This window comes from Stegostoma tigrinum, chromosome 36 (genome assembly GCF_030684315.1).
Source record: "Stegostoma tigrinum isolate sSteTig4 chromosome 36, sSteTig4.hap1, whole genome shotgun sequence".
NCBI classification, from domain to species: Eukaryota; Metazoa; Chordata; class Chondrichthyes; order Orectolobiformes; family Stegostomatidae; genus Stegostoma; species Stegostoma tigrinum.
Window position 1 is genome coordinate 17970723 of NC_081389.1, and position 20483 is coordinate 17991205.

At 42.0% G+C, this 20483-nt stretch overlaps 1 protein-coding gene across 1 annotated transcript; it reads right to left on the reverse strand.

Moving 5' to 3' along the window:
• Window positions 1-848: 848 nt before the first annotated feature.
• On the reverse strand, window positions 849-20309 carry LOC125446829 (dual oxidase maturation factor 1-like). Its single transcript, XM_048520712.2, has 8 exons — window positions 20176-20309; window positions 13298-13466; window positions 11004-11061; window positions 7767-7901; window positions 6530-6743; window positions 5514-5728; window positions 3857-4035; window positions 849-2223 (listed from the first exon to the last, which is right to left on the reverse strand). Exons 2-8 carry the CDS (start codon window positions 13442-13444, stop codon window positions 2203-2205), a joined length of 969 nt encoding a protein of 322 aa, XP_048376669.1. The 5' UTR covers window positions 13445-13466; window positions 20176-20309; the 3' UTR covers window positions 849-2202.
• Window positions 20310-20483: the final 174 nt, after the last annotated feature.

Below are 20483 nucleotides of genomic sequence, written 5' to 3' on the forward strand. Positions count from 1 at the left end.
AATGAATGTATCCTGTCTCTCTACCTGTCAAACATGTTCTCCATTTCAGTAATTGTCAAATTCCTGCAGAACAAGAAGAAATTGCATGGCGAGATAGTAGGAACTGCCGATACTGCAGAATCTGAGGTAACACGGTGTAGAGCTGGATGAACACAGCAAGCCAAGCAGCATCAGAGGAGCAGGAAAGCTGACGTTTTGGGTCGAGGCCCTCCTGAAGGAAACGTCAGCTTTCCTTCTCCCTTCTCCAGGAATTGCATGCCACCCAGTTCTGGGCGTTGCTTAGTCATTTACACATGACTGTTTTCCAGGAAGAGACATCATTTCACCAATTTACAGGGAGAAGGTGTTAGAATTAAGAATGCTGGTGAAGAAAATATGCAGAAAATTGAGTCTAAATCCTGGGTAAAAAGGGCAATGCCACCTCTTTTCAAGCAATCTTCGAAAGAGTCTAAGTCCTCTTGTTTATTCCTTTCATAGTAGAGCAGTCAAGAACCAAAACAAATGGGTGAAAGGTGACAAAAGGGAGTTGGGACATATACATCCAGCAATGATTCAAGACATATTGTTGGAATCAAAAACGGCAATAACAGTTTTTCTGAAGCTGTTGCATGAATACAAAGTAATGAGGCATTGAGACAACAGGAGATTCACGAGCCAAGTCTGGATCAGTGAGATTAGGAACTGTAACTCAAGGCTTGGTCAGTGTTTGCCATTCCATTACAATGCCAGAGCAAGGATCCATTCATTCAAAAGGAAAAATGCTGGAAATCTTGTCCATTAGAGTGAATCAGAACGAAGTCGCAAAACAAGACACTCCCGCATCTCCGCACCCCCACCCCCCACCCCGGAAGGGATATAGGAAACAAAAAAGCATAAAAACCAGACTTTGGAATTTCAACCCATAGTTTCCAGAAAGCATGGTCCAGAATAAAACAGACTTCACAAAGAAGAAAGAGAAGCTGCTTTATGGGAAATGAGATGATTAGATTATGATTGCACTGGAGGCGTATGTGAGGCTTGCTTAACTTTCATTGTCAGGGAAGGACAGTGAATGGAGTTGGAATCTAGGCACTGTTGCAGTTCCACAAATTCACCTCTAAGTTCTCTCTCTCCCCTCTACCCACCTTCCTTCATAAGGTGAAGCTATTAAATGTGATGTCACATATGTCCAAACCAAAATTAGCAACAATGAGCATTTCAGTTTCAAAGTTACAAGATGGTACAGAAAATACACTATCAAGCTGACACAAATTGTGAAAGTTTCAGCTCTTTTCTCTCCCTCCTTTCCCAAGGACTATGAACTCTGATAACTGCAGGACCCCAAAGTGCTTCTCTCAAAGAATCCACTCATAACTTCTGGTACCCCAAGTTAGATGGCTGACTCACACCCTGGAGAGGAGGAAGACTCTGGATATTGATCAGTGAGGTCAAAATTTCTCCCAATGCTTGCTACCAGCGCATTTACAACATGGTTCATCAGGTAGAGAGACTGGTACAACTTCAGTTCCGGCACTTAATCTTAACACGGGGAAAACGCACTTCTGTATCACAGCTCTGGCCCACAGAACAATGCCTGATTCTCAATGATTCGAGATGCTCACTCATTATCATTTGCTTTAAAGTTTGGCCATTCACTTAAATGGAAGTGGGCATTTCATTCACATCCAGATGCAATTGTATTCAGTGCAATCCTCCATGAAGCATAGGAAATTGAAGCAGGTGGAGGCTATTTCAGCCTTTGATCCTATTCCACACCATTCAGTTAGATCATGGCTGATCGTCTACTTGGATGTGATTTTCCAGCATTGTTTCCATATCCTTTGATAACTTTTGGATCTGGAAATCTATCGACCTCAGTCCTGAACATATTCATTGACTAACCCTGCATTGACTTGATGTAAAATGAGCCAGAAAGTTTCCACATTCTCCGATTTAGCTTTCAGCTGCAGTGCATTTGATTTCTCCTTTGAGTGCTCCTGCGGTTACATCTTTGTATGAAAACAGTAACAAGGCAGAACTAACAAGTAAAAATTGTGATCCTGTGCTAGGTGGTGATCTTTAGTGTTAGAATTTAAAGGGACTAGGTGTGTAGACATGGTATAAACTTCCACATGATGATAAAGCAAACAAGTCTTCTGTTTGTTCACTAGGCAGAAGTAGACCATGAGGCGATGATAGCTCATGGCAGATTTTCTCCCTCGATTACACAGCTTTTTCCAGCTCCTAGAGTGGCAAGAAACAAATGTTTAATTTGTGCTGAGAGATCAAAATTATCTGAAATGTTGGAAAAGCGTTACAGTTTGTGTGTAGGGGGCAAGCTGGAACTGGAAATGTACTGGAATTGAGAAACTGTTCTAATTGCGCTTTGCATGTTATTAAATGGGAGAAGATGCAGAAAAAGTTTACAAAGATGTTATTGGGACTGGAGGGTTTGAATTATAAAGGACAGGTTGGATAAGCTGGGAGTTTTTTCACAGGAGCATAGGAGGTTGAGGAGTGACCTTATAGAGGTTTATGAAATAATGTGGGACATTGACTTGGGTGGCACAGTGGCTCAGTGGTTAGTACTGGTGCCTCACTGCGCCAGGGACCTGGATTTAATTCCACCCTCAGGAAGTTGCCTGGGTTTCCTCCAAGTGTTCTAGATCTCCCCTCCCCCTCCAACAGTCCAAACAAAGGATGTACAGGTTAAGTGGGTTGTCCATGCTAAACTGCCATAGAGTCCAAGGATGTACAGGTTAGGTGGATTGGCAATGGGAAATGCAGGGTTACAGGAACAGGGTGGCTCTTCAGAGGGTCTGTTTGGATTCAATGGGCTGCACACTTTGAAGACTCGTAAGGTGAAGTCCAAAGGAGAAGGAGGGGGAAGGTTGTAGATATATTCACAATGCTATTAGGAAGGCATTCCAGGGTTTTAACCCAGTGCCAGTGAAAGAACGGTGACCTATTTCCACAACAGGATGGTGAGTGTTTGGGAGGGGAATCTGCAGGTAATGGTGTTCCCTTGTATCTGCTGCTCTTGTATCTCTAGATTGAAGTCATGTGTTTGGAAGGTGCTGTCTAAGCACCCTGAGAATTTCTGCAGTGTGTCATATAATGGTACCTTTGCAGCTACTGAGTGTCAGTGGTGGATGGAGTAAAGGTTGAAGGTGTTAGGTGGGCTGTCAAGAAAGTGGGCTACTTTGTAATGGATGGTGTCAAGCTTTCAATGTTATTGGAGCTGCATTCATCCAGGCAAGTGGGAAGTATTCTGTCACACTGCTGACTTGTATCTTGAAGGTGATGGACTGGCTTTGTGGAGTCAGGAAGTCAGTTACTCTCACCAAAGTCCCCAGCCTCTGACCTGCTCACATTTTCAGTTTTTATATGGCTGGTATAATTCCATTTCTGGAAAACAGTTACCTCCTGGCGTGAAAGCTGTTACTTTGTATTTATACAGTTCCTTTGTAATATTGTTAGTTAAATGCCTCAAGGCACTTCTAAGGTGTGCAATCAAACGCTGTTTTGTCACCAAGCCACATAAGAGATCAAAAGCAAAGTTGCTGGAAAAACTCAGCAGTTCTGGCAGCATCTGTGAAGGAAAATAAAAGAGTTAACGTTTTGGGTCTGGTGACTGTTAACTCTGACTTTTTCCTTCACAGATGCTGCCAGACCTGCTGAGCTATTCCAGCAACTTCTGTTTTTGTTCCTGATTTACAGCATCTTTTGGTAAAGAGTGTGGGAGAAAAATCCAGAGTGTGGGGCTCAGCTAAACCCACGTTCACCTACAGTGGAACAATTATGACCAGGGATGCGCAACTGATGAGTATTAGAAGAGTGTAGGGAGTCAGAGGGGCTTGAGACTTTGTGTACTCACTTCCAATGGCAAACTCTGATTCACTTTATCAGCATCACTGTAAGTCTGGTTATAAAAGCTAGTCTCATAGCTGTCTTCTTCATTGTTGCTGGCATCCACCAGGAAGATCTTACTCATCCTGGTCGGAGCAAAGATGCTCATGGCCACAATGGTCACTCCAATAATCAAACAGAGCAAAGCTGCAGAAGTACAGAAATACAAAAGAAAAAGTCAGCTATCTCCAACATTTGTAGTTTCATGTCTTTAAAAGATGCTATGAAGTTCAACCATTTTCTATCCTCCAAATCTGTAACCCCTACTAGCTACAGATGATAAAGGCAGCAGATATGGGATCACTGTCACCTACAATTAGCCTTCCAAGACCCTTGCAACCTCACTTGGAAATATATCGCTGTTTCTTCACAGTCACTGGGGCAAAGTCCTGGTGCAGCCTCCATGGCAGCACTGTGGGTGCAGCAGTCCAAGCCAGCAGCTCCCTCCCACCTTACCCAGGGCCTTGAAGAATGGGCAAAAAATGCTAGCCAAGCCAGTGATGCTCACATGCTGCGAATGAATGTTTTTAAAATAAAAGTCAAATTGCACCCCCCAAGTCTGTGATTCTCTAGCTTCCAACCCCTCAATCGACTGCAGATTAGCAAATCATGCAGGGGACTGAATGTGTTCGAGTTGGCAGTTTATTCCAGGTGGGATTTAAGGGTTATAGCCTGAAGTCAGATATCTGGAAATGGTTCTTCTCTCAGGAAATAGCGGAATCCAGAATAGTCACCAGCTTTGTCAATTGACTGTGATTCACTGGTTTGCTCAGGGTAGAAGCTTCAGAAATGTTGTTTCTAACAAGGGAGCAGATTACCAATGGATATTTACCCTGTGAGATCATTCAGGATCTCAGCAAGCTCCCGGTCTAATTCCAATCACCTACAGAGGCTGATTCCTCCAATTCCCACTCCTCAATAGCCTGGACCATTAATTCAAATTGTATCTTTCCCAGAAGATTACATACCCCCAGGTGGTTTTGGAAAGTGTACATATTGGATGCATGCAAAGTTATATGGGGAAGAGAACTGCATGTGCACGCATGCACACACACAAGAGGAAATCAAACCTCAGTAGGGAATGATGGCTCAATTGTGCCTACCCCATCCACTCATCCTCCTCTTCTGTCCTAGACTCTCACTCCACACCCTTTACTTTGGCTTTGCACTGATTTACAAAGTATCAGCTCCTTCCAGGTCTGATGAAAGGTGGCCTGAAACTTCAACTGTTTCTCACTCCAGAGATACCATCTGATCTGCTGATTGTTCCCAGCACCTTTTTGAACTTATTTTGGATAACATGCACATAAATAGGAATAGAAGCCATTGCAAGTGTAGGTTGTATGGATGCTTCATAGAATTAGCAGGTTTATAAGCTGTGGTCTTACAGAGAATAGAGAGAGAGGCAGATCAGACAGCTTTAACATTTGGAGTCATCTGCTCTCCAAAGGACTTTGCTATCTTTCGCCACAATGTCACCATGTAACTAAGAGTGTCTGATTATTAACGTGGCATGTGTTATTAGTTTCTCCACTAGATTAGTCTACAGTAGAATTAAATGGATTGACATCTTATTGGTCCCCCTTCCACCCTCTCCCTAGGAATGGCTGGACCTTGACACTTACCTGTTGCTAAAGTTAGCCAGAAGGATGGCCCAAGGGCGCTCTGTAATTTCATATCATCAAACTGAATGGCACAGAGTGGCGTATGTCTCGTGGTACCAAATGAGATCAATGAGAAAATCATGAAAAAGCCGGTTACCAGTATCATGTATCCTCCATATAAAAAGACAAACAGCCACAGGAGGATATTGGAAAGCATCCAAGCACACAGAGCCACCCTGGTAAATAAGAAAAACGTATTCAAACACTTCCTCAATCTTTTCACATCTTTGTGCAGATGGGGCTAAAAGCCATCAAATGATGATGCTAGTTTGCAGAAACTAGGTTTACATTCCCAGGAAAAGAAGATTGAAGGGTGATCAAATCACAGCACTTCAAGTGATTAAAGGATACAATATGATAGATCTAGAGAAAATATAATCACTTGGCCGAAATGTTAGATCAAGGGACAGAACCTAGTGAGAGCTAGGACATTCAGTGATTTCAGAAATGGGTGGCATGGTAGCTCAGTGGTTAGCACTGCTGCCTCACAGTGCTAGGGTTCTGTGTTTGATTCTAGCCTCAGGTGACTGTGTGGAGTTTGTATATTCTCCACTGTCTGCATGGGTTTCCTCAGGGTGCTCCAGTTTCCTCCCACAGTTCAAAAGATGTGCAGTTTGGGTGGATTGGCCATGTTAAATTGCTTGCAGTGTCCCAGGACGTATACGTTAGGTGAGTTGGCCATGGGAAAATGCTCATATCAAGACTGGCTGGGTAGGGCCTTTGTTTGTTTAGAAAAACTCTGAACTTATGGTCAAAGTGATGTTTGTTTTGTTTTGTCAACTTGACACTTTTGTGCCAAGTTCAACTTGCTGCTGGGCGAGACACTGCACCACCCATTGCAACTCCATCGCTAAGTTAGCTAACATGGTGTTGACAACTGAGTCTTTAGACGACATGGTTAAGTCTTAAGATGTAGGTATAGCCTTAGGCAGAAGATGTGACAACGTTTCACTCTTAATACTTGTTCTATAACTCACCACATTGTAGCAGAGGCATACTGTCCAGAGACCCTGTATTGTGAATACACGCCACACGGGCTGTTGGGAGTAAACTTCTCTGCTATGTACAGAATTGGGTTTGGAAGGCCCCTCTCCAGCCCTTTGCGATATTGGCTTTCATAGTTGAGACCAAACTGCCAAAGAAACTCTTCGTTGTAGTTGATTATTTCATTGAGTTGAGTCTCGGGGAGTCCTGCAGACATATAATGGCTTATTAACTCTCATTAGCACTTTTCCGCCTAACATTAATTGTTTTGACTTGCAACTAAGTGGTACGAGTTATTTAATGACTCAATAAATGATCTAGAGCACAAGCCTATTGACAACTTTAGTTAGTGTAAGTCTTGAGCTTCTTTATAGATTTTTTAAACAGTCCATTCAGATGTTATCATACACCTCTGGAGCAAGTGGGACTTGAGCCCAGACAATCTTGTTCAGAGGTAGGGACACTATCATTGCATCATAAGAGCCCTGGAACTCACCTTCATTTCTAAACAAGCACTTGAATTATACTCAATTACTAAATACATTTATGACTGAGAGACTGGGAGATTGAGAGATTGGAGGGAGGAGGGTCGGAACCTCTGTGGATCAGCTCAAAAAGGAAAATGAAGGCAAAATATTTTAAAATACATTTGCTCCTGGGCTGCACTGCCAAGGCTGTACTTACCAACACTCATTTTCCCAAGGTTCCAAATTAAGTATATTCAAAGCTGATATAGACAGATATTTAATCAGTAAGTGAATCAAGGCTTATGGAGAAAATGGCAGGAAAATGGAGTTGAGGTTTCAGATCAGCCATGATCTCATTGAAAGATGGAGCAGTTTCAATGTGCTGAATGGCCTACTTCTCCTCTGATGGTCTTATTAGGTGATATTTGGCTGTATATGTTTGTTTCTGTCACAGAGGAGCTTGCTAGGCAACATCAGAGAGCACCAAGAGTCACCATGTGGTGTGGGATGCCAGTTGCATGTTGTCAGGTAAGTTTAGTCCTCTTCTCCACATTAGCAAACTGGTAAGGTTCTCACAACTGTCTGCTAGCTTCTGCAACCAATTTTCTCTTTCCTTTGCATCAGCCCACAAAACCAGCGTGTCTTTTGAATTCACCATCACAGCTTTCAATGGTGGGATTTCAGTTCATGGTCCAAAACCACAGCCATTGCACTATCACATGCAGCAAACAAGGCAGAGAGAAAAAATAAACAAAAACTCTACCTTTCAGAGTTACATTTACTCCTTTCAACCCAATGTGAATCCCAACTTCTGCTTTGACATTCTCATTGTTGAAGGATTTATATGTTGTATTCACCATGGCATAACCTCTCTCCCAGTCATTGGTGAAATTGACAGCTGAAAGAGAAATACAAAGGAAATTACTAGGCTTGCTCTTCACCAAATGGGACGATGTACTTTGCTGATCCTTGTCTTCTCAGGTGCATTCAACAATCTGATTCAACTAAAGCATCCTATTTTCTTCCTTCCCCTGTAACGTTTCTCCTGTAGTTTTGAATTTCCTTCTATACTTTTCAATGTTAGTTAATTTGCAAGTTTTTTTTCTATTCATTCACAGGATAAGGGTGTTGTTGGCTTGGCGAGAATTTACTGCACATGCTTAATTGACCAGAGGGCAGTTAAAAGTCAACCACATTATTGTATCTGGAGTCCCATGTAGACCAGGCAGATGAGAAGTCACATGACACCAGATTACGGTCCACCATGTTTATTTAAAATCACAATCTTTCAAAGCACAGCCCCTTCATCAGGTGAAGGATGATGAAGTAGCAGCATTCTGAAAGCATGTGATTTTACATAACCTGTTGGACTACAACCTGGTGTCGTATGGCTTCTGACTTTGCCCACCTCACATCACAACCAGGTAAGGATGGCAGTTTCCTTCCTTTAAGGACACTAATAGACCAGATGGGGTTTTCCCAACAATTGACAAGTCTCATGGTCATCATTAGACACTTAATTCCAAGTTTTCTTTTGAATTCAAACCTCACCAGCTGTACTCTGGTAGAATTTAAACCTAGATCTCCAGAACAATAGAGATAATGGGAACTGCAGATGCTGGAGAATCCAAGAGAATAAAGTGTGAAGCTGGATGAATACAGCAGGCCCAGCAGCATCTCAGGAGCACAAAAGCTGACCTTTCGGGCCTAGACCCTTCAACAGAGAGGGGGATGGGGTGAGGGAACTGGAATAAATAGGGAGAGAGGGGGAGGCGGACCGAAGATGGAGAGAAAAGAAGGTAAGTGGAGAGGATAGTATAGGTGGGGAGGGAGGGGATAGGTCAGTCCAGGGAAGACAGACAGGTCAAGGAGGTGGGATGTGGTTAGTAGGTAGGAAATGGAGGTGCAGCTTGGGGTGGGAGGAAGGGATGGGTGAGAGGAAGAACAGGTTAGGGAGGCAGAGACAGGCTGGACTGGTTTTGGGATGCAGTGGGTGGAGGGGAAGAGCTGGGCTGGTTGTGTGATGCAGTGGGGGGAGGGTATGAACTGGGCTGGTTTTGGGATGCAGTGGGGGAAGGGGAGATTTTGAAGCTGGTGAAGTCCACACTGATCACATTCCCTCACCGCTTCCCAAAACCAGTCCAGTTCGTCCCCTCCCCCCACTGCATCACACAACCAGCCCAGCTCTTCCCCTCCCCCCACTGCATCCCAAAACCAGCCCAGCCTGTCTCTGCCTCCCTAACCTGTTCTTCCTCTCACCCATCCCTTCCTCCCACCCCAAGCTGCACCTCCATTTCCTACCTACTCACCTCATCCCACCTCCTTGACCTGTCCGTCTTCCCTGGACTGACCTAGCCCCTCCCTACCTCCCCACCTATACTCTCCTCTCCACCTATCTTCTTTTCTCTCCATCTTCGGTCCGCCTCCCCCTCTCTCCCTATTTATTCCAGAACCCTCACCCCATCCCCCTTCTGATGAAGGGTCTAGGCCCGAAAGGTCAGCTTTTGTGCTCCTGAGATGCTGCTTGGCCTGCTGTATTCATCCAGCTTCACACTTTATTATCTCCAGAACTTTACCTGGGTCTCTAGGTTAATAATCTAGCAATAATTCCATGAGGTCAATACCTCTTCTACAACTAATGGCTCGTTTATCTATGTCAAGCTTGAAATGGTGTTTTACACTATTAAATTTCTTGTTGTTGACAAAAGCCTATTAGTAAACAGATGATCCGAGACTAAACTTTACTCAGTCTAATATTTAATTAACAATTGAAGTCTCACATGCATACACCTCCTAGCTCAATGATATCTAGTTTTGCTCAAGTAAAACAAAACTCTAATAACAGACCTTTGCACTTAAAAATATTCACATTGTGGAATTGCTATTGTGTCCAAATATTATACTTCAGAAAGGGGCCAACTGCAATATTACCCTGCGGTCTGCTTTAGCTTTTTGCAGACATCAGTCCAGGTTCGCATTTTTCTTTTACACACCAGCCAAAGAATAATTACATTCCCAAGTTGGTTGTACAAATCCCTAACAGCTACAGTTCCTGTCCAGACACCAACATCCTGAAACTCCTGGACTTGGGAGAAAAAGATCGATGAAATTCTGTCAGTTTCTAAGACAACTGGGTTCCTGACTGAGATAATGGCACAGAGGCCAGTGTCCCATCACTGAGTCACTCTTTATTTATATGTGCGTAGTACATGGACTCTGACCAGTCACCGCAGGGCCTGCCCGAGAGTGAGGATCCCTGAATCTCCTGTTTATATCTATCAACCAGGCCTCACTGATTAACAAATCCTAATCAAAGATCTCTAGTCAATGGATCCACATGAACCTCAATCCAATCACTACAGGCCACCCTTCTTTTTAAAAGTCGCAACAAGAAAAGTAGCAAATGTTTCGTACCTGTATCCAGCGTCCCACCTCTGTCTGTTCTGATGTAATAGGTCAAGATGAATTCAAATTAACTGAGCAGTGCTCCCTTCACTGGAGTTGGACAGTTACTTGTCAGGTTTCCCATTAAGAATGAATTGTTGGTCTCACAGTTCTACAATAACCACATTTAAATAGTGGCTATTGAAAAATAAAATGCCTGACATCTCACTCTGAGGCACCATGCAGCTTTGAAATTCTCACACAGACTGAACAGAAGGGGACCAGTAGAAATATCACATGACCCATCCTTTTGTGTATTGAAGATCCTGTCTTCAGAACCAGTTGCTTCCTATTGCACTTAACCGGCAATAACATCATAGTATTTAACTGTTTGCTGCTCATTCCTCACATTCTGGCTTGTTCCTCTCTTACCAAAGCACAATGCTGTCTAATTTAAAGTTACACAGTTTCAAATATTGCTTTAGAGTTATTTGTTGCCATAACTTGAGTTAGAGCAGGACAAAGTGATACAGCACACTGCTGCACTGTTGGGCTCTCCTGGAAGGTGTTTTTTGCAATGAAAAGTGGCCTTAAGAATGGATCTGATAATACTCACCAACAATGACGGCACCAATGAAGAGACTCAGGGTGACCCTCACGAACCAGTGTAGTTTCTGGAAAATGATGAGACAGTTTGCAATAGGGAAAAAAAAACAGCATCCACCAGCAAAGAATGTAAGCACTGTGCCTCACCAATATTGCAACCATAAGACAACAAGATGTAGAAGCAAAAAGAGGCCATTTGGTGCAACGGGTCTGCACTGCTATTCAACGACATGGCTGAACCATTGTCCTTCCACTGGAACAATCCACCAGGTTCTGAGACAACTGGGTACCCTACTGAAATAATGGCACAGAGCCCAGTATCTCATCACCAAGTCACCCTTTATTTACATGTGCACAGTACATGGACTCTGACGAGTCAGCTTAGAGTTAGCCCCTAGAGGCAGGATTGTATCGATCCTCGCAGGATATTGAAATTGTACTAAGATAAATAAACTGGTGTTACCTCTTGCATTCTAAATATTCAATATTCTCAATTCTCAATTCCCAGGACTTTGGACCATGAAGCCAGGGAAGCTCTGATCTGGGGTTTGATTTTTGTGGAAACAGATTGACTAAGGCAAAAAAAGCTTGAGTTGAGAAAATCACACAACATGGTTCTAACTCCAACTGGACCATGTCTGTGTACTGTGCGAAATGAATGCCAGTGTAATACAAAGTTCTGAGGGGACTTGACATGGTTGATGCAGAGAGGTGTTACTCCTTGTGGGACAGTCTCGGAACAGAGGGCATTTTTTCAGATCAAGGGCTCACTCAGTTAAGTGAGAGATGAGAAGGAATTTCTTCTCTCAGAGGGTAGTAAATCTGTCGAATTCTTTACAACAGAGGCTATATACATTGGGCTGCAAAGCATATTCAAGGCTGAGACAGACAGATTTCCAATGAGAAAGGGAATCCAGGGCCATGGGGCAAAGGCAGGAAAGTGGAATGGAGGATTATTGGATCAGTCATGATCTCATTGAATGGCAGAGCAGATTCAATGGGCTGAATGGCCTACTTCTGTTCCTACATCTTATGACCTTAAGTTCTATCAAGGGGAATTATAGGTTAATGCTGTTGATGCTAACTGGTAAGTGTGAATTTGCAGCGAAAAAACACTGAGAAAAGTTTTCTCCCCACTTCCTTTTTAGATACTTCTCACCGTTTTTGGAAAAAAGGTTCAAATAGGGTGCATGGAAGCAAGTTGTTTTGAGTGAGCCTCATGCACTGCCTTTGAAATGACTCTTTTGCTGTAAACAGAATCAGACAAACTCTCGTCAGTTCCCCTCTACCATCTTGCTAAAGTACCAGGGCCAGGTAGAGTCCCACCTAAAATAGCCAATTTTTCTTTTTATTCATTCACAGGACGAGTACATGGCTAGGCCAGCATTTATTGCCCATTTCAGAGGATGGGAGTCAACCACATTGCTGTGAGTCTGGAGGCACATACAGTCTGGACCAGATAAGGATGGAAGTTTCCTTCCTTAAAGGGCATTAGTGAATTAGATGGGCTTTTACAACAGTTGACAATGGAATTTACGGTCATCTTTAGACTTTTAATTCCAGATTTGAACCTGGGTTTCCAGAACATTAGCTAGGACTCTGGATTAACAGTCCAGCGATAATACTACTATGCCATTGCCTCGTTATGTGGGAACTCGGATGCAGACTGCAGTATGAGCTAAGTCCTTCTCTATTTGGAATTCAAATGGCATACTTGAGCTGGGCTCAGGAAGAAAAAAAAATGTTACACAGAAAAAAATTCCTCAATTGGTAGTTTTACCAGAAAATGATGTTGAAAATGTATTTCGTGTCTGCGCCTACGTTGGATTGAAAGCATTTAGATATTGGTGCTGTAGAATCATATGGACAGAAAAAGGCGGTCATTTGGCCCATCAAAACAGTGCAGAATATTTGAAACAACTATCCAATTAACCTTTCTCCACTCTGTTCCTTCCCATACACCAGGGATTTCCCTTTGCATTCTCCTTTGAAAGTTAATATTGAATCTCATTCCAGATCACAACAACTCATGGCATTAAAAAAAGTTGCATCACGTTCCCTCCGGTTATTTATCTTAATTCTTCTTACCAAGCTTGCTGATGATAGATTAAATTTCTCTTTGCTTGATCTGTCAAATTTTCTCATAATTTTCAGCACTTTAAAAGTCTGGTTAACCACCTCTGCTCCAAAAACAATTGTTTGCAAACCACCTAAACTCCTCAATTAAAATTACTTTTGTTGTTATGCGTTTTCTAGTGTTTGCAGTGCTCTGGAATTAAAACTGTGAGTAAAATAGGTACTTACTTCAATCCCACGAATACCTATCAGTATGACAAGAAAGGCCACCAGGAAGACTAAAAATATAATGATCACCACAATTTGGATGGTGTTGAACACGACTGGTGTTCTTGACGTTGGATAGAAGGGGAAAATACCATCATAAAAAGTCATCTCAGTTGTCCTTTGTATACACCTGAAAGTGTCAATTGAAAATGTTATAGTTTGGAGTGTGCCAGAGTGAAGCCACACAACTTATTAGATACAGTTAAAAGAAATTGCTTTGATGAGGAATGCTATTGCTTGGAGTCATTCTTCACAGGAATATTGGGCAAACAATTACAGATATTCAATGGATTATGCCAAGAAGCATAATGGAATCTTTAATCAATGATGTAATTGAAAAACCATTGAAAAACTGATAATACAAAAGGAGTGGAGCACATTTTGAAAATGAATAAACTTGTGGATTGGGTATAGTAGGAGCTGGAGGAGCACAGAGGCCAAGCAGCATCAAAGGAGCAGGAAGGCTGATGTTTCGGGCCCAGACCCTTCTTCAGAAGGAGGGTCTAGGCCCGAAACATCAGCTTTCCTGCTTCTCTGATGCTGCTTGGCCTACTGTGTTCATCTAGCTCTGCACCTTGTTATCTCAAATTGTGGATTGGTAGTATAGGCTTGCATATTCAGCACAATACCTTGACCAATCAGAATCAACCTGTTTGATTTAAAATTTAGACAAAACCTAGCAGTTAAATGTCAATCACCAACTGGTGCATTTTCCATGGCAATGCCTCCATCAATCAGTTGAATTGCCAATTAATCTGCACTCTCCTGTCAGAGAGGAAGTTTTGATTTATCCTTAAATTGGTACTCTTGCGAATTGTTCTGATGAGAGCAGAATGAAAGGCTTTGACAAAATGAGACTTTTCTTCAGCAATTTTCCCAAATTTGTTGAATTCTTCCACAAAATAACAGAAGGGATAATGTAGTACATGTAATCGTGTCTGTATTTTCAATTCAATAAAGTTACTGCAGGTGCATTAATGACTAAGGTAGGGATGTAAGAAGTAAGGGAGCAAGTAGGAAACTGGCTTAGAGCTAACTATAAAACAGGAAACTAACAGTAACAATTAAGAGTGGATACTAAGACTAGTTGAAATGGAAAGCGGTGTTTCACAAGGATCAGTGGTGGAACCACTGCTATTGACTAATTCTATAAACTATTATACTCAGCATCAGAAGCTGAATTTTCTTATTTATGGATGACACCATAAGAAAAGCTGTACTTATAACAAGGAGGACTGGAACAAGATACAGGATTACAACATTAATAAACTTGCAAAATATGTGTATGGATTAGTAAGAGTTGTGTTTTCTTAATTCATTAATAAGATGTGGGTATCAGTGACAAGGCCAGCCACTTGTTGGCCATCGCTAATTATCCCTGACCTGAGTGACTTGCTAGACCACTTCACAGGAATGTTAAGAGTCAACCACTTTGTTATGGTGCTGGAATCACTTGTAGCTAAGACGAGGTAAGGATGACAAATTCCCTTCCCTAAATTGGGTTTGGACAACAATTGATGTCGTCTTAATGTCACCATCGCTGAAATTAACTTTCAATTCCAGGATTATTAATTGTGCCTTTGGATTAATAGCCCATCTCTCCCATTTTTGCTACCTCAACATCCCCATATATTTGGCAAAAAGGAAAAAGGGGACTCTTTATGAAAGCTCAAAATGATGTACAGAACAGAGGAATACAGGGACTAAAGAAACTACGTATTAAATGTAAGGCGTTCTGTAGAAGAGTCATATCAGATACTAAAAATTAAGTCTATTTCTACACAGATGCTGCTAGACCTGCTGGGTTTCTACAGCATTTTCAGTGTTTTTATTAAATGTAGTGATACAGGTTAATAGGGAACTTAAATTATTAAAACAGAAGTCAGTAGGATTCCTTCATATAGAGGTAGAATTGAAAATTGGATAAGTTATGTTAAACATGAATAGAAACTTGGTCATATCAGACATGGAGTAACGGGATTCATAACTAAAAGATTGTACTTTACTGGAAAGATTAAAAAAGTTGAGATTCATTTTTCTAAGAATAATCAGAAGGAGGATGTGTGACCTGATTTAAGTTTTCAAGATTCTTTGTAGTTCTGAGAAGTGGGATGATAAATTTAGTGATGATATTTCTTCTTGTGGGAGTTTCCAAAACAAAACAATTTAAAAATAGCAATAAATCAAACTGGGAAGTCAGGAGAAACTACCTGACAATTAAGGATTAGAGTGTGAAATTTGCTGCTACAGGAACGAATTGGGTGAATAGCATGAATATACTTATGAAGAAGCCCGGTAATTACATGAGGTAGAAAGGGATAGAAGGATCTGGAAAGTATGAGATGACGTTTGGGTGCAGCATGAAAGCTGAATTATATAGAATTGGGGCTGATGGCCTTTTTCTGTGCTGTAGCCTCTGTGTGATTTCATGAAGAATGACACTTCAAAAAAAAAATCAGGAAACACAGCTATTTCCCAATCTAAGAATGATATTCCTCTAGAAAAGTAGAGGCTGATGCGGAGGTGATTTATTAAACATATTGAATGTAATCTGATACATGAGGTCAAAAGAACAGCCTTTTACGGTATCAATACGACTGTAATTTCAGATTGTCGCAATGCTAGTGAGGTGGATCACTTAGATTCACTTTCAAAATTGGAAGAAACAAAGTTAACTTGTTGTTCGGATCTGTACCTGGAAGGATAAGCTCATTTCTATGTTAATACCAGGATGTGTGACTGGCTACCTGCCCTGGTTCTCACTCTCACTCATTCTACACGATCACAATTGTCAGCAATTCCTTTATGGAGTTGGGTAACATCTCACTCTCAATGTTTCTCCATAATAGGTCTCAAAAGACTGAGAAAAATGGAAGAATAACTAGGTCTCATATGGTTATTTTTCCACTGCTATTGTCTCTTTTTCAGCTGTGGAGTTTAACTCTGTTAGCCTTTTGCAATTGCTGGAATTAGGCCAGGTTCTAACATAAGCGTAACTAATGAAACATGATCAAAAACAGAAATTGCTGGAAAAGCTCAGCAGGTTTGGCAGAACCTGTGGATAGAAATCAGAGCTAGCATTTCGGGTCTAGTGACCTTTCCCCAGAAGTCACTTAGCCCAAAAGTTAACTCTATTTTCTGGCCACAGGCCTACTGATCTTTTCCAGCAATTTGTGTTTTTGTTTCTAATTTACAGCATCTGCAGATCTTTCACTTTTTAATGAAACACGAACTCCATGCTAAAGTATAAACCCCATAATGTTCAACTACCCTTCTTTCAAGTTTATATGTCAATTCTGCAACATGCAGGAACATAAGAGCGATGAGGATTAGACCATTCAGCCCATCAAGTCTACATTGGCATTCAATATCAGCATGGCTGATATCCCACTTCCTAAACACCACCTAATTTAAATCTGTCTGAGCTGCTGTATTTACAGCTTTCATGAAGTCACTCCAGTTTATAGCCTCGGCAGGTTTTAGCAATACTGCAGAAATCTGAAACCCTCCCTTCCTATGCTTCCAGCCACTTTGTTGACAAAACCAACCCTGCTCTCCCTGTTACAGTCCAGTGGTTGGCATCATCTAGGATGCATTGTTTTTAAAATTTAATCACATGTAGGTGCGGCCGAAAAAAGCAACATATTTTGCTCAGCCAAATTGTCCTCGAGAAGGTAGCGGTGAGCTGTTGCATTTCAGCTGGCACGGGTACATACTCAGTATCAGAGGTTCATCCTCATTCTCAATGTCTGACGAAGAGCCTCAATTCTACTCGTATCATGCTCCATCTACTCTGGGTATGCACCATCCCACTTCAGAAGCTTTTGTAATCGCTGTGCGATGTCCTGCACCTTATCACCGCAAGGAGAAACATACTGTTTGATCCAAACTCGTAGCAATTTTAACTTTTATCAGGAGCAGTACCCCAAGGCAAGGAAATCACTTTTCAGAGTGCAGCTTGTGGTCAGTATAGCAATGCTACCGCATGGTTCTGCATGACCAAGAGTCTCCCAATCTTCACATTGGTGAAAAGCAACCTAAAGACCCGAAACGTCAGCTTTCCTGCTCCTCCGATGCTGCTTGGCCTGCTGTGTTCATTCAGCTCTACAACTTGTTATTTCGAAAGAACTATCAGGAACAAAAACAAAGTTGTTGGAACAGCTCAGCAGGTCTGGCAGCATCTGTGCAGACCAAAAACGGAGTTAACGTTTCAGGTCCAGTGACCCTTCCTGACTGGACCCGAAACTTTAATTTTTTTTTCCTAACACTGGTGCATTGGAAGGAGTTGCCTGTTATTCTAAATGCACACTCCAGGTGGGGGTTTCAAAGACCATAAGACATAGGAGTGGAAGTAAGGCCATTCGGCCCGTCAAGTCCACACCGTCATTTAAATCACGGCTGATGGACATTTCAACACCACTTCCCTGCACTCTCCCCGTAGCCCTTGATTCCTTGTGAGATCAAGAATTTGTCGATCTCTGCCTTGAAGGCATCCAACGCCCCATCCTCCACTGCACTCCGTGGCAATGAATTCCACAAGCCCACCACTCTCTGGCTGAAGAAATGTTGTCTCATTTCCCTTTTAAATTTACCCCCTCTAATTTTAAGGCTGTGCCCACGGGTCCTAGTCTCCCCTCCTAACAAAAACAACGTCCCAGCGTCCACCCTTTCTAAGCCATACATTATCTTGTAAAAAGAGAGCGCCCATAGTCTTCCTATTACAATATTGTCAAGAGTTTCAGAGTTGATAAGGAAAATGTGAACAGAAAATGCCCATCAGCTGGGCTGTGCGGTGGGGGAAACAGTATTAAAACATTTCAGCTCACCAACCCTTCTCAAGTTCTGATGATTGGCCATGGACTGAAATTTGAATTTTTGCTTCGTTCCCTCCAGGTGCTGCCTGCCGTGATGTGTATACTGTTTTATTTCAGATTTCCAGCGTCTACAGTATTTTGCTTTAATATTCGAGTTGAAAGCATGCAGCGCGTTAGGCCATTTGGTCATTGTTTAGCCCTTTGTATCTTTAGCCGGTTTTGTACAACGGTCAATAAATTACCTTCTTTAATTGCAAAAACTTTTTAAAAAGTGGCATGCGGACATTGCTGGCAAAGTTAGCAATGTCCATCCCTAATTGCCCTTCTGAAGGTGGTAATGACCCACTTTCTTGACAATTTAGTGGCTTGCTTCACCATTTCAGAGGGCAGCTAAAAACGTCAACCACATTGCTGTCAGTCTGGAACTACATTTGGGGGCAGAATAGGTAAGGATCATATACTTTCTTCATTAAGAGATCATTTCAGTCAAAGAGAGTTTCTGATGGTTTCTTGTAATAACTTTCAATTTCCAATTTGCATTACAATTAAGTTTCAGTTCCTAGAGGCCATGCATTGGTGCTTTTCGATCAAAACATAGCTATCGTTCTCAGGGCTAAAGGGATGAAAGGGTATGGGACTAAAGCAGAAACAGAATAATGACCTAGATGACCAGCCAGGATCATATCGAAGCTGGCTGGAAGGGCCGAATGGCCTTTGATCCAAACTCGTAGCAATTTTAATTTTATCAGGAGCACAGTGTCTTAATGCAAGGAAGAGTGTGGACTGTATTGCACTCGAGAGGTCGCATGGCTCTGAGTGATCAGGGGTCTCTCTCACTTTTAACACCCTACGCCTGTGAAACAACATTTCATGTTCATTGTTGACGGTTCTTAGTCACCCCCCAAATATAAGCGCATACTAGCTACTAATCCGGGCTCTGTCAATCCACATACCTTCCAAAGCAACAACAAAAAATAAGTAAATCATAGAAAGCTGAAATTCGGTGGAAAAATGGGTCTTATGATGCGCCTCTTCTGAGCCAAGCGACCCTGGGTTCAAGTCCCAACGTGGATGTCATGACATCCCTAACAGGTTGAATAGAAAGTATCCAGAAGAGTTTGTATGTACGCTGGACCTTCCCTCGCCACGTATGCTACAGCGCCTCGCTGAGCATTTCCAGCGCCTTGCGATTATTTTTGTTTAAAAAGGCGGCCGTTCAGTCCATCATGTCCGTTCTGGTCAACAAGAGCTGCCTAGCCTGATCCCACCCTCCTTCACTCGCCCAGCAACGTTGCAGGTCACATTTCATCAGCTATTAAATGTTTGTTAAAAAATATGGCGCTCTTTCAGACGCTGAATTGCAGATCCTTAACACACACTGAGTAAAAAAAAACACATTTCTGGCTTTCCTTCCCTCTAATCCAGCTACTAATCTGTTTTGAATTTGACAGGTGCAGGAACAAAAACAAAGTTGCTGGAAAAGCCCAGACGGTCTGGCAGTGCCTGTGAAGGGAAAAAAAAGAGTTAACGTTTCTGGTCCGGTGACCCGTCTTCAGTGCAGACAGGTGCAGTTTAGTTTTGAGATGGTGCAAGATTTCAAACCCTAGGATAAAGCTAACATTTAGATTTGCGAATTACTATTCAGGAGGAATCCTTGCTAAGGAGAAGAAAACGTGCACTGTTTATTTTAAACAAATACTGGAGTTGGGGTCAAAGAGCATCATCCAGGGGGAGAGTGCAAGCTAACGTTTTGAGTTTAGATCACTCTTCACCACAGCACTGCTTTTAAAAGAAACTGTTTAAAAATCAGTGTCATATGCAAGCGTAATCTTTAAATTGTTATTCAAATATGTGGCTAAACTTCCCCATTCTAATACTTGCACACCATTCGTTTTACAAATCCTTAAGTTGTTTTTAAAACTTAGCAGCGACAGGGAAGAACAGTTTGTAACACTAATGACTGTTTTGGATTTGATGCTGCCGAGTCTGTAACTAGAAAATTACAATTAAATAGGAACACCTCACCTGGGCAAAGGCGACGAAAAAATTACAAAAGTTCCAACAATTCGACTTCTCGCTGGGAGCTATCTGCAAGTCGCTGCAAAGAACTGACTCTGCGGCTGGCTCAAGTAGTTTTAAATTTAGCCTCTCAGTGCCTCGCCCAGTCGTGACAATTATGCAAATAATGGTTTTCCTGGAGAAATGTGAACAATAACATGAATGTGGATAGTGCCAAAGAAAGCAGTTTTCGCAGTTCATAATACACTTTTGTAATGAATGGGTATATGGTTTAGCCTTTTCATCTTGACGGAAATGTGATAATCGGCCCAATT